Source organism: Amblyomma mixtum, chromosome 5, assembly GCF_055824585.1.
Source record: "Amblyomma mixtum isolate Tamu chromosome 5, ASM5582458v1, whole genome shotgun sequence".
Lineage (NCBI taxonomy): Eukaryota > Metazoa > Arthropoda > Arachnida > Ixodida > Ixodidae > Amblyomma > Amblyomma mixtum.
The window spans coordinates 179,258,651-179,271,247 of NC_143016.1; the positions used below are offsets into that span (position 1 = coordinate 179,258,651).

At 48.9% G+C, this 12,597-nt stretch overlaps 1 protein-coding gene across 1 annotated transcript; it reads right to left on the reverse strand.

Annotated features, from left to right (window-relative positions):
* Nucleotides 1-5,273: 5,273 nt before the first annotated feature.
* Nucleotides 5,274-7,869, reverse strand: LOC149344933 (uncharacterized). Its single transcript, XM_089546417.1, has 2 exons — nt 7,552-7,869; nt 5,274-6,378 (listed from the first exon to the last, which is right to left on the reverse strand). Exons 1-2 carry the CDS (start codon nt 7,675-7,677, stop codon nt 6,172-6,174), a joined length of 333 nt encoding a protein of 110 aa, XP_089402543.1. The 5' UTR covers nt 7,678-7,869; the 3' UTR covers nt 5,274-6,171.
* Nucleotides 7,870-12,597: the final 4,728 nt, after the last annotated feature.

Consider the following 12,597-nt stretch of genomic DNA (forward strand, 5'->3'; position numbering starts at 1 on the left):
GCTCGAAAAGGCCTCACTAAACGCTGGAAAAAGCAGCGTCTCAATAGAAAACTTTAACTACGAATTGCTAAGATTACACAGCAAGCGCAAGCATATGCTGTACAACTATGTAGACAAAACTGATCTGAGTTTTGTGCTTCCCTGAAAGGCACCCTAAGCACAGCCCAGACATGGACCATCTTAAGATGCATGCTCGACCCGAATAAGGCCAAATCAGTTACCAGCTGAACTCTCCAAACAGTTGCCCATAAGTTTCAAGGCACAGACCAAGACCTCATAACAGCCATTCATCGCAAGTACATAGGAGACCACACCCCTCCATGCACCCTGACCTATGAAGGACAACAAAATCCAAGCTTAGACGCCTCTATAACGGTATCTGAAGTTTATGCTGCAGCAAGAATAGCTCAGGGGAACACAGCACCGGGCGGAGACAAGGTTACCAACGCTATAATTCGAAACCTCAGCAACGACCATCTGAAAGACCTAACAGAATACATTAACAAGGAATTATGGGAGAATGGCCAGGTACCAGCTGAGTGGCGCCATGCGGACATCATTATGATTCCAAATGCCGGGAAACCCCTGGCAGTAGAGTCCCTCCGCCCAATCTCCTTAACCTCCTGTCTGGGCAAACTGTATGAAAGAATCATACACACCAGACTCCAGAACTACATAGAAGATTACAACTTTTACCCCTACACTATGGTGGGATTCCGAAAAGGTCTCTGTACACAAGATGCCTTCCTAAGGATTAGCGAAGAAGTGATTAATACAATACCCTCCCACGGAGAAAACCTTCTTTTAGCCCTGGATTTAAAAGGAGCCTTTGACAACGTCTCTCATCAGGCTATCCTAGAGGAGCTGAGTGGTCTAAACTGTGGAGAGAGGATCTTTAACTACATCAAGGCTTTCCTCTCCAACAGAACCGCCACCATAGGCATTGGTGAAGTCCGTTCTCATCCCTTCCCCATGCCTAACAAGGGTACTCCTCAAGGGTCTGTAATATCCCCCCTCCTCTTCAATATTGCCATGCTAAAGCTAGCAAGAAAGCTTGAAACGCAGCCCGACATAGACTACACGGTCTATGCCGATGATATAACTCTATGGGCCACACACGGCTCCTTAGCCCAAAAAGAAGAAGCCATACACAGGGTTGAAGAATTTGCTGCGAAAAGTGGTCTGGAATGTGCCCCGGAGAAGTCTGAGGTCATTAGACTCCACAAACTCCCTTACACATCCCCAGGAGAAGTTTACCTTTTCCTGGGAGGACGCAAGATTAATGAAGTGGACAAGATCCGGATACTGGGGCTCTGGCTACAAAGTAACCTCAGATCCGACCATATGATCAGAACCATCAAAACAACAGTTAATCAAATCTCAAGAATGATCCGCCGCATTACCTGGCACCGCAAGGGTATGAGAGACCCCTAGACTCGTCCAGGCCCTAGTTCTGAGCTGGATAACATACGGCCTCCCTTACCAAAAACTGGGCGCTGTGGAAACCAGAGCTATCGATGCAATCATAAGAGGGGCTTACAAAACTGCCCTCAATCTTCCAATAGCCACTTCTACAGAACGACTCCTAGAGCTTGGTCTGCACAACACTTTTACCGAGCTCCAAGAAACCCTCTTGGAAAGCCAAAATGAACGCCTTCTAACAACCAATGCGGGAAGGACGATCCTGACTAAATTAGGGATATGGCCGGGGCTGGAGACAAGAGGCAGTAAAACCTCTCTTCCACTCCAAACCCGAGAAAAGATCACCGATAGCCCAATCCCACGGCACATGCATCATGCTCATCACCCAGGCCGACGACAAGCGAGAGCAAAGGCACTTCAGAAACACCTAGAAAGCGACCGTGCAGCCGCTTACGTAGACATTGGGGCCTACCCCACGCCGGGAAAGTTCTCAGTCGCTGCGATTGACCACCAACTAAAACCGGCTCTCCAAGCTTCTATCTATGCAGAAAACCCCTCCTCTGCAGAGGCTCTGGCAATAGCTATCGCCATCAAACATAAAGACCAAAGAGGAGAGTCCTCCCACGTTATAACAGACTCCCAACAAGCCTGCCGAGACTTTCTTAATGGCAGGCTTCCATCAAGAGCAACACAGCTACTTGGCAATCTCAGCCAAACACACAGACTAACATGGACACCTAGTCACGAAAGACTAGCTGGAAATGAGGTAGCCAACGACCTAGCCCGAGATTTAACCAACTGGGCGGATTCTCATCCCTACCCCTCGCCCATGCCTAGCACCTATGGTGACAGATTAGAACATATTCGGCTGGAACGCAGAAAATACCCACCCCCTCACATAAAACTAGACTCCTCCGCAGCCATAGACTGGAGGAAAATTCAGACCAACACTTTCCCTAACTTGTTCATCCTACACAAGATTAGCCCCACTCAATATCAGAATACATGCCCTTGGTGTGGAGCTTGCCCTACGCTCTACCACATATCGTGGGAATGCACAACGAAACCAGAACACTTAACTGTATCCAACCCGACATATGAGCAGTGGGAGGTGGCCCTGACCAGCGAGACCTTGGATCAGCAACTTAAGTTCGTTCAGCACGTCCGTTAGTCAGCTAAAGCCAGCGGCGCCTTGGACTAGGGGTGCCACCCAAGTTGCTCCAGCAACCTTCCTGAATTCAAATAAAAGTTTTCTCTCTCTCTCTCTCTGTGCAGATAAGTGCCGTGCTTTCTGCGGTAGTCAATTTTCCGGTTAGTCTTTGTCTCGGTTCTCAAATTTCTGTCTTCATTGTTTGACTTATTATTTTTTAACTTGTAACTATTGCTGTTATGATCCTTATTTATTCACAGGCTTGTAGCCCATCGGAAGTAATATCGAAAAAAAATTCAGGGGGGCACTTTGTTGGCCTAAAGTGCGGGGATGGTGGTGGTGGTGGAAAACATTTATTTACAGATAAACTTCCGGAGGTGAGGTATGAGCTGACCCAAAGGGGGCCAGCCCTCACAAGTACTAGGTGGAGGTCCCTAGTTCGGGACCCCAGTGGCGTCGGCCGCTGCCCGGGCTCGCGCGACCAAGGCCCGTTGGGCCTGCAGGTCAAAGCAGCCGAGCAGGGTCGCCTCCCAGTCCTCCCGGGTTGGGTTGGGGTGAGGGGGGATAGCAGGGTTGGAGGGGCAGGCCCACACCATGTGGTAGATGTCCGAAGACTTCTCCGCACAGTGCGGTCAGCTGCCAGAGAAAGAAGGGTAAAAGTGTTTTAGAGCTGCCGGGCACAGCAAAGTATTTGTATATAGGCGAAGCAGAAGCCGCTCCTCTGCCTTTGAGAGACCTTTACACGGGCGGGGATAAAGACTATGGCCAGATTGATAAAGTAAAGAAATGTCTTTAAACGAGTAAGCTGGAGTGAATTCGAGTTCCTGATCGTCGGGGTCGGAGGGGAATGTCGGGTGAGAGAGCGCGCGGGCGGCGGCGTCAGCTGCCTCATTTCCCTCAAGGCCCATGTGAGCAGGAGCCCAAACGATACGCCGGTGAGCGGGGTCCCCGGTATAGACGCTGTTTTGGAGAATGCGGTAGGCTAGATACGGTACCCAGCCCTGCTCGACGTTCCGACATGCCCCAAGCGAGTCGGAAATAATTGTTTTTGAATTGGAATGAGATGCAGCCAAAGCAATGGCGACCTCCTCCGCGTGTGTTATGTCACGGGCTCGGAAAGTAAGGCCGTTCACTGTTTTGGATTCGTGGACGACTGCGGCCGTGAACCATCCCCCATGGTGGGGGCCGGAGGCATCCACGTAGAATACGCCGGGTTTCGATCCATAGTGGCGGGCCAGGGCTTCCGCCTGCGCCAGGCGCCGACCATTATGGTCCTCACGGTTCATGTTCGCGGGAAGAGGGCGCACGTGGAGGGCGCATCTCCACTGGGATGGAATACGTACGCGCTCTTCCATGAGAGTGGTGTGTTGGATGTGTAGTCGGGCAAGAAGGCGGCGACCCGACGATGTCTTCGAGAGACGTGTGTATTGGTTGGTCAAGTGAGCTTCCCGGAGCTCCCGAAATGTGTTCACCATGCCCAGCCCCAGGAGGTCACGGGGAGGTCCAGAGCCCGCTTAATAATTTTTCGGAGGATGACTTCGAGTGAATCCTCGTCTTGCTTCCGCAGGTGGAGGTATGGAGTCGAATATAGAATTCGACTGGTTACAAATGCATGCGCCAGCCGCAAGGCGTCCTTACATCGTAACCCCCCGCGCTTGTTAGAAACCCGGCGGACTAAGCGGCCCACCTGGTCCCCAACCTGACGGAGTTTGGCCAATGTTGTTTCTGACCGTCTGTCTTGATGTATAAAGAGCCCCAGTACCCGGACTTCGATTTTTTCAGGGATTGGACCTGTCTCAAGAGACAATGAAATTTTGGCTGTGCACTTTGGTGAGGGGCGTATGTGCACAAATTCAGACTTTTGGGTGGAGCATTGGAGGCCGCAGCGGCGAGCATAGCGGTCCACTATGGTCGCCGCCTCCTGCAGGTTGGCCTCAATGTCTCCAAGGCAACCCTGTGTGACACCGGTGACAGCGCCCAGCTGGGCCGGTAGGCGCATCATAGCCAGATTGAATAAAAGGGGAGAGAGCACCGCGCCCTGTGGTGTACCCCTGGTTCCTAAATGAAAAGGGCCATGTTCCTTATCCTGGATTCGAATGTAAGATTGTCTGTCTGTCAAAAATTGCCGAATGTATTGAAAGGCGTTTCTGCCGCAGTTAGTTTGAGAGAGGTGGGTGAGAATGATCTCGTGGGTAACGTTGTCGAATGCTCCCTTCAAATCCAAGGCGAGTACGACCTTGTCATTGTGAGCGCATTCGACGGGGTCAAGGACAGCCCGATTGAGTTGTAGCAGGACATCCTGTGCAGATCTCTGTGGGCGAAACCCGAACATGGTGTCTTGTCTCGACTGGCCGTTGTTGCATTCATTCATCCCTTGCCAAGTGAGACACAAATGCAGCCATACCAAAGTGCGGGGAGGCGAAATCCTTAAAGGGATGCTGAAAGGTTTCACCAAAAAATTGAGTGAAGAGATACACTTTACAGTTTTCCACCCTCGGAATTCGAATTTCTCATCGAAATTAGGCAAAAGAAAGCGCAAACCTATTTTATTTTGGCGAAAAGTGCCGCAGCAGCCTCGATCCAGCTCGCGCGCCTCGTTGCCGCCTGTGATTGGCTGGGCGCCTCGTGACGTAAGCACTGGCGTTGGCTCGGTGAGCCCGGCTCGGTCGCCGCCGATGTAGTACATGAAGCGCGGCGCGCTGTGTTCCGGTTGTTGGTTTGATGCTTATATCACGATGGAACACATCGAAGAATACCAGGAGGATCTTGGCGTCATCCCCTACATGTACGAACCCATCGCAAAGAGCAAACCGCTCCAAGGAAGCAACGATGCTGGCGCAAGCGGTGCTTTTGGCTTGAACGAAAGCGAAGCGTCAGCATCTCCACGTGTTGGAAATGTCCATTGGTAAGCATACTTTTCTAGCCAAACTTCATTCAGAGATACAATAAATTAATTTTGAAGCGAGCAAATGTATAGTATAGCACTGCTCCACGAAATTTTCCTAATGCAATGTAAGCGGGATGCGATCGTCGGCATTCTTGTCTTGCCGCTTGTCGGTGCTGCCGCAAATCTGCTTGTAATCCACACAGACCATTAACAAGCGCAAGAAGTTATCAGGCTCTTTTTGCACGCAAATTTTATGCTGGCATCGCTTCATGGTCGCTGCGTGCCGGCTCGGTTCATAACACACGCGAAAGACAGAAGTTCGCGGCGCTTTGCGGCAGAACTCGTCGAGGTGACAAACGTGCGCCTTCCGTTCTGCGTGCCAAGATGGGATCTGGCAGTAAATTGAAATCCTTGTTTAGGCGAGTTGCTTCATACTGCAAGCCCTTGTAGGAATATCTCCATCCGTTTGCGGCCGCCTTGATCGCGCTGTTCTCGATGGCCTCGTGCTGCAACCAAGCAGGCCGAATCGCAAGGCTGGCTGTAGCACACGTGGCGCACAATTATATAATATTATTATTAATGTATGAAGCCATGCTGCACTCGGCAATTTTTTACGACTACATGTGTTATTATAAACGTATTCCTGGCAGAACACTTTACTGCTATTGGCTGCATTAGAACTTGAACAGACTTGTCAGCCTTGTCATCACTTTTAGAAAAGTTCGATGGCAGGGTCCTCAGCAGCATCTGCCAGTGGCATTCGACTTGTTGCACAGTCCTGATTTGTATTGCCGTTTGGTGTGGATTCTTGACTGCCTGGTGGTGTGCAGCCTCCAGGTGTGATGTCATTTTCCATGCACTCTTCATTTGCACTCTCGTCTGGTGCGCAGTCTTGATCTTGCAGCAGTTCAGCAAGAAACTGAAAGGCATAAGCCACATGATGTTATTGTTCCAAACAGAACAAAAGTGTGCTTCAGTATGAGTAAAATCTGCTGGTTTATTTCATAAACCATTTTGTTGATTGGCGAGCTCCGTGCGAAGTGAGATCATTTATTATATACCAGGTGTTCCTTTAGAAGGTCCAAAATTTATTTTAAAAAATGGGTAACTAACCTTGTATTAATTTTATACTAACCTTACTAACTAACCTTATACTAATACTAACCTTGTATTAATTTTATACCTGGGGCTATATTGGGGGATACGGCAGACACTAGTAATAGGCAGAAGGCTTCCATTAGCTCACTAAAATGCATATCTGAATTAAATTTTTATTTTCATATTATGTTGTATTTCATATTATGTTGTATTTGCAGATTTGGAGCACCTCCTGCAAATACTATAGCCAAGCAAAAAAGATCACTTTAAAAACCCTGACAGGCAACTTCAAGCGCTAACACAAAATCAGCGGCCGCGTCCGACGTAGATCGCTCAAAAAAAGTGTGCGCTTTGGGGCCGGACTGCAAGAGCCTTGACTGCGCACATTGGGCGCTGACGAGGCTGCTATCAGCCAGGCCCCAGGCGAAACCAAATTCAAAACGAAACGCCGCGCGCCCGTATACCAGAAACATGTGCAAACAGTTTTCTCGGCGCTCCGACCACGAAGAAAAATGTGCCGCGTACTACTCCCTATGTTCTCGCCACTGAGGGCTACGCATGAATCCTAGAATATCTGAGCTCTAACATAATTGAGTAAAGAGTCTGCGTATAACGTCTTTTCACGTGCTCGCTTACCGAACGAAGTTCTCTGCTCACGCGCGGCGCGCAGTCTCTGGTTGTGAGGCGCACCTCGCTTCGCTCCACCTCTTGCAGTATTAATAGCAGTTTAACGATTTTTACTCAGCCAAAAAATTTAGGGCCGAGTTCTGATATGAGTAATGCTGTACGAGATGCATGATGCATGCCTGCAAGCATAACAGCTAAGCACTTATTTTGTAAGCTGCAGTTTGCTGCCGTCCTGACATTCTCATTCCAGCGCCGTTCATCTCACTACTAGCGGAAGTCTTGCATCCACGAAATTACGCGCCATACACTACACAGAACACCGGTTCGCGCAGTCAAATTCTCACAGAGTTAATACACAAATTCTTACCTCGAGCTTCCTCCTTTTCGCGAAAGCTGGCCTCGGTGGCGGTGACGAGCTCCTGTGCGCGAAGACAGACGGTATTGCGCCGGGTTTCAGTCCAGCTGACTTTGTTGACAGGCCCAATGAACGCATTATCGACAGGCTATGGTTATAATCTTCATCACGAAAGTGGTCAGAGCATAGCACTGTAGTCTTTGAGGGTTTGAAATCCCTTCGCTTCACAGCAGCGACCCACCTCGCGGAAAGCTTCTTATTTTGCGGGAAATTATGAAAGACCACATCGTCGCGGCCGCCGGTGTTAGTGCAGCCGAAGGCTGCGCAGAACGCCGGCATGATGGTCCACCGCTGCACTCGATGCTGCCCACGTTTCTGTACGTCACCACAAACATAAAAAAGCACAAATACAGGAACACACGGCAGATCGAAGCAGCTTACGATGGCACGCACGCAGAAACAAGCACGGTCGCGGAGGCTGCGTGGCGACGGAACACCAATGTTTACGTCACCACCCCACGGTTTCCGGTTTCGGCTCGCATCGTCAGGGTCATCAGCAGCGCTCGGCGGACAGCGGGGGGCGGAGCTACCGCGCAATTTTAAACGGCCATTACGTCGCTCCTAAGTGATTAATCTGCAAAAAAATTTCACCCGCATGATTTTTAAGGTTCCCACATCCATACGTGAGCATCTTAATGAATTCGAAAATCTCTTCAGCTTCCCTTTAAGCGCGGTGTTGCTGCTTGTGTCACTGATGTGTTGTTAAGATGTTAAGTTCGCTTGTAAGAGGGAAACACAACAGCGTCTTGCAACGCTACCAGGGAGTCCACAGAACGCCATCGCTCGTTCGATTCTACGCCTTGCTCGTCGGTAAATTGGTTTTTGAGGAAAGGAAATGTATCTCTCACGCATACCTCGGTGGACACCTGAACCTCGCCGTAGCGGGAAGGGAGGACGATGGGAGTGAACGAAGACGCCGTATTCACTAGACGCGCCTTTGTTCATTCCAAACCATCGAGCTGGCATGGCGCAGTGGTTAGAACGCTCGTCTCGCACTCCGGAGACCGGGGTTCGATTCCCGAACTCGAGCAATTTCCTACTCGGTTTTATTTATTTATCTGGTCTAATTAGAAAGGTTAATTAGCCTAATTGGGTGATTCAGCAATTAACTAAACTCATTCCCACTTACTTGGAGCATCACTATACGATCCCTTTAATTGGTTTGATGGTTACTAGCCAAAGTACAATTAACCCCGTTCGAAATTCGCGCACTGTGACGTCACGACCGTTTCGGCCAATTGAAAAGCGTGACATTTCCGTCGACAACTCCTGCTTACAACGATAAGGCGTTAGAGAGTTTTAGCTGAGCGGGTTTGTGCGCTCGCTCCGCTCAGAGAGCTAGCGGGAGCGCTACTGCGCATGCGCGAAGCGCTCAGGCGGGAGCGCGCGAGCGGAACGGCTTCTCGGCCCCGCTCCCGCGCGAGCCAAGCGAAGCTCGGAGCGGCGCGACGAGCGGGCCTCGCGCAAAGGCTTCTGGGAGCCAAACGTACACATCCAACATGGCTGCCTCAAGCGCTGCTCAGGGTTGCCAGATTGGGCTATTAATAATAGCCAAATTGGGCTGCTTTTTGTCCGAGTTGGCGTCAGAAATTTCGGTTTGGCTATGTGGCTACTTTTGGGCTACATCTTTTTCATGCGTGAAAAAAAAAGTTAAAATAGTTATAATGTGCTGTGTTACAATAACGCAGGCAGAGAAATAAAAGGCATGTTGGAATAAAAATGCAGGCTATAGCAGGCTAAACAAATTGAGCGCGTCTGCTACAAAATGACAATTTGTAAACGCTGTGTTCGAGAAAACTTGTGTGTATCAGGCGGCCAAGGATCATGGCCTTTCGATTTCTTTTATAAAGAGTGGTCACTGCGTGAAAGTTGCTTCCAGCAAAACACTTCACGGCCTATAGATTCCACTTAATTCGCGAACTAACGCCACCCGCGCGTCACCGAACATAGACTGTTGCAGTCTGCACACGTGAGCGTTCTCCCATTGACGGTGCACCACGGGTGAGCATGGTACTAGAATAGAGGTAAAACACAAAGAGAACTTAAGTCTCCCTACGTGGTGCGAATGCGTAAGCATTAAATGCTACTGTTTCGCTTCTGCTGCGTGGTTTCGTGATCCTCACATATTAATCATTAACCGTAGACGTGGCCTAGTGGTTTGGGCGTCCGCTTCGGCTGCGGTAGTGGCTGGTTGGAAACCCACCGCCAGGCATGTTCTTTTCTTGTATTGTTTATTCTGGTTCAGCGGACACATTCTGCTCAAGATACGCATGAAGCAAGTAATTTGCTCACGCATTAATAAGGTATTCTTCTGTTTCTTCTTAATCTCGTGGTGGACACAGCAAGCGCGCCACTCGCAAGTGCCTACTCTTTCTGCAGCCTCAAGCGGCACACGTGCAGCCGTCGAGATTCATTGCGAGCTACGCGAGAGCGCCGTGTCCGTTGCGTAATCAGCGTGCACTCTTGCGGTGCCATGGCGTCATCCCTTGGCGCGGCGCGGAACCCACTGTAACTACTAACGAGGACGGCGGAAGTTAGTGGTATGACATGGCATTAGATCCGTCGCTACGAGAACTTTAATCAGAATGGGCAAATGGCTATGTACATCCGGAACTACAGAAAGAAATGGAAAAAGGAGCCGGAATTCCAGGGTAAAATGTTTTTCTCATTATTGTGAACGTACTGTTAGACTGAAGATGAAATCGATATAGATTATCATCTAATGGCACATATCCTTAATTTATTCTGAGCTCATGCATATCGTCGAATGTAGGTTCAAGAAGGCGCATGCTAGGTGCTTTGAGGTGACGCTCTCAGCGATACCCTTTCTCTTATTGCATAAAAATGAAATGTGAGGCTGCGTAAGTATACAGCAACGTATTTTCACTGTCGATGTGGGTAATCTGCGCGCGAACATTTAAAAGGTGAAATATTTATAAACTAGAGCTGCGATTGCGTTATATAGCGCCGCCGTTCTTTGCCGCGTGCAGACTGGCTGTCGTAACCATAGAGTTTCTTACTATTACCTAGAGGGAAAGCTGGCAGCCTGTCTATGGGAGTTTGCATGGAGACCCCTCGAGACCGCTTCAGCCACCATGGGCGCTCAAAGCATCATGGGGCGGTGAGCTACTTGTTGCGGAACTTCAACTTTTGACCAAAAAATAATGCAAGAATAAGCGCTATTCGATAATCAAGAATGTCCTAACATTAAATATTCTGTCTGTAAATTGCAACAAACGAGCAGAAAAGCATTTAAGTGCAAAGTTCGCCCAAAATAAGGCATGGCTAGCTCTCCTATTGGCCCAGTGATGAACACTACAAGAACTAATATTTCGTAATTAACAGGCGCACTTTTAAAAGTAAATATGTTTTCAAAAAATATGCTGTTGCTTAAACACTATAAGAGGTTTTTAATGGCATTCCATAAAAGTTAAACCTTTTATTGGCGTCGTGTGACGTCGCGTTTTCACTACTATGGGTTTTGCACACTGCGTTCGCGCGAAAGTCGTCTGCGCACACACGAACAGCGTTTTCGGAATGAAAAGTCTTCTTAGTGCCACTCCGTGCTCCCCAAAAACTACGACTGTCTCGCAACAAGTAGCTCACCGCCCCATGATGCTTTGAGCGTCCATGGTGGCTGAAGTGCAGCGCCGCCAGCTTTCCCTCTAGGTAATAGTAAGAAATCTGAACGAACAAACGTAGCGTTTAAAACAGGACACAGAAAGATGAGGACAGGACGGGGTTACAACTTACAACTGAATGAAATCGATAAACGAAAGACACGATAAACGAAAGATAAACGAAAGATTTTAGGAAGGGGTAAAGATCAATTGGCGAGGGAAATCCTGGAAGCTCATGAAATATCACAACGCGGTAATGACACGTGCATTAGCACACCATCTATTTATCTAATGGAAAAAGAAAGAAACTTTCTAAGACGCACTTAATGTTTGTAAACAGTTTCATGACCGGTGGCTATTCCACGCCTTTTCATCTCTTTTTCTTTTTCTTTTACCGGTTTTTTCTAGTTTATCACAGTTTTATCATTCTTTCAAGTTTGCGCATGCGTGTCTTTGCTCGAGAAGGGATGTGTCTTTCGTTTATCGATTTCATTCAGTTGTAAGTTGTAGCCCCGTCCTGTCCTCATCTTTCTATGTCCTGTTTTAAATGCTACGTTTGTTCGTTCAGAATATGTATGACCAACTGGCCCCACAGTGTACTCTGTTAAATAGTAAGAAACTCTATGGTCGTAACCTGCCTCAGGTGATATGGCCTACTGCCGCGCATGAAAAGTGGAACTGCGGCCCCATCTTCAGGACCTGGTTAGCGCACCTGCTTAGCCGCACTGGTTAGCGCGCATGAGGGATGCGAAACGTAACAACGGAAAGAACACGCCGTGGGTATCACCTCAGACATCATGTGCGGGAAAGAAATCTAATATGTAAATATTCTTGCCGAAAATTAATTTAATATGCTTAAGAAATGTCGTCCCAAAAACAAATATTCTTGGCTACTTTTGGGCTACGCAAAATTTTCGCTTTTGGCTACGTTTGGGCTACTACATAGGCCAATTTGGCTACCAGAGGCCCGAGCCATCTGGCAACCCTGGCGCTGCTTCCGCCTCCGCTGCCTCCGCAGAGTGCACAGATCTTTCTTCGATTCGAGCGCCTCGAAGGAGGTTTCGTATCAGCGAAGATCTCTGCCTCTTGCGCGAGGTGGTGTCGTTAAATCCCTTCCAAAACCCGCGTATGTGGCGGAATGTGTTGGAGAATGTTGTGGCTGCGATCAATCGGAAGATCACTCTTCGCGCCGTGCGTGACAGGGTGGACCTACTTGTCGGCTATTTCCGGCAGCAAGACCGGGCTAATCTGCGAAAATAAGTGATTTTAGATTTTTTCACTTATAGCTTTGTATTGTTTGGGGGGGGGGATCCAGTGCGTTAGTTGTCAAGCGTTTCCGCGGCCATCCCTGTCGCTTCGGCGCTCGTCGAGGCGGCTA

What these genes read in the sequence shown, in the direction of transcription:
- LOC149344933 (XM_089546417.1), bottom strand. Translation starts at nt 7,677, where the DNA reads ATGCGTTCATTGGGCCTGTCAACAAAGTCAGCTGGACTGAAACCCGGC. An exon ending in CGAAAAGGAGGAAGCTCGAG is followed by an intron (nt 6,379 to 7,551) that starts GTAAGAATTTGT and finishes TATGCCTTTCAG; the next exon opens with TTTCTTGCTGAACTGCTGCA.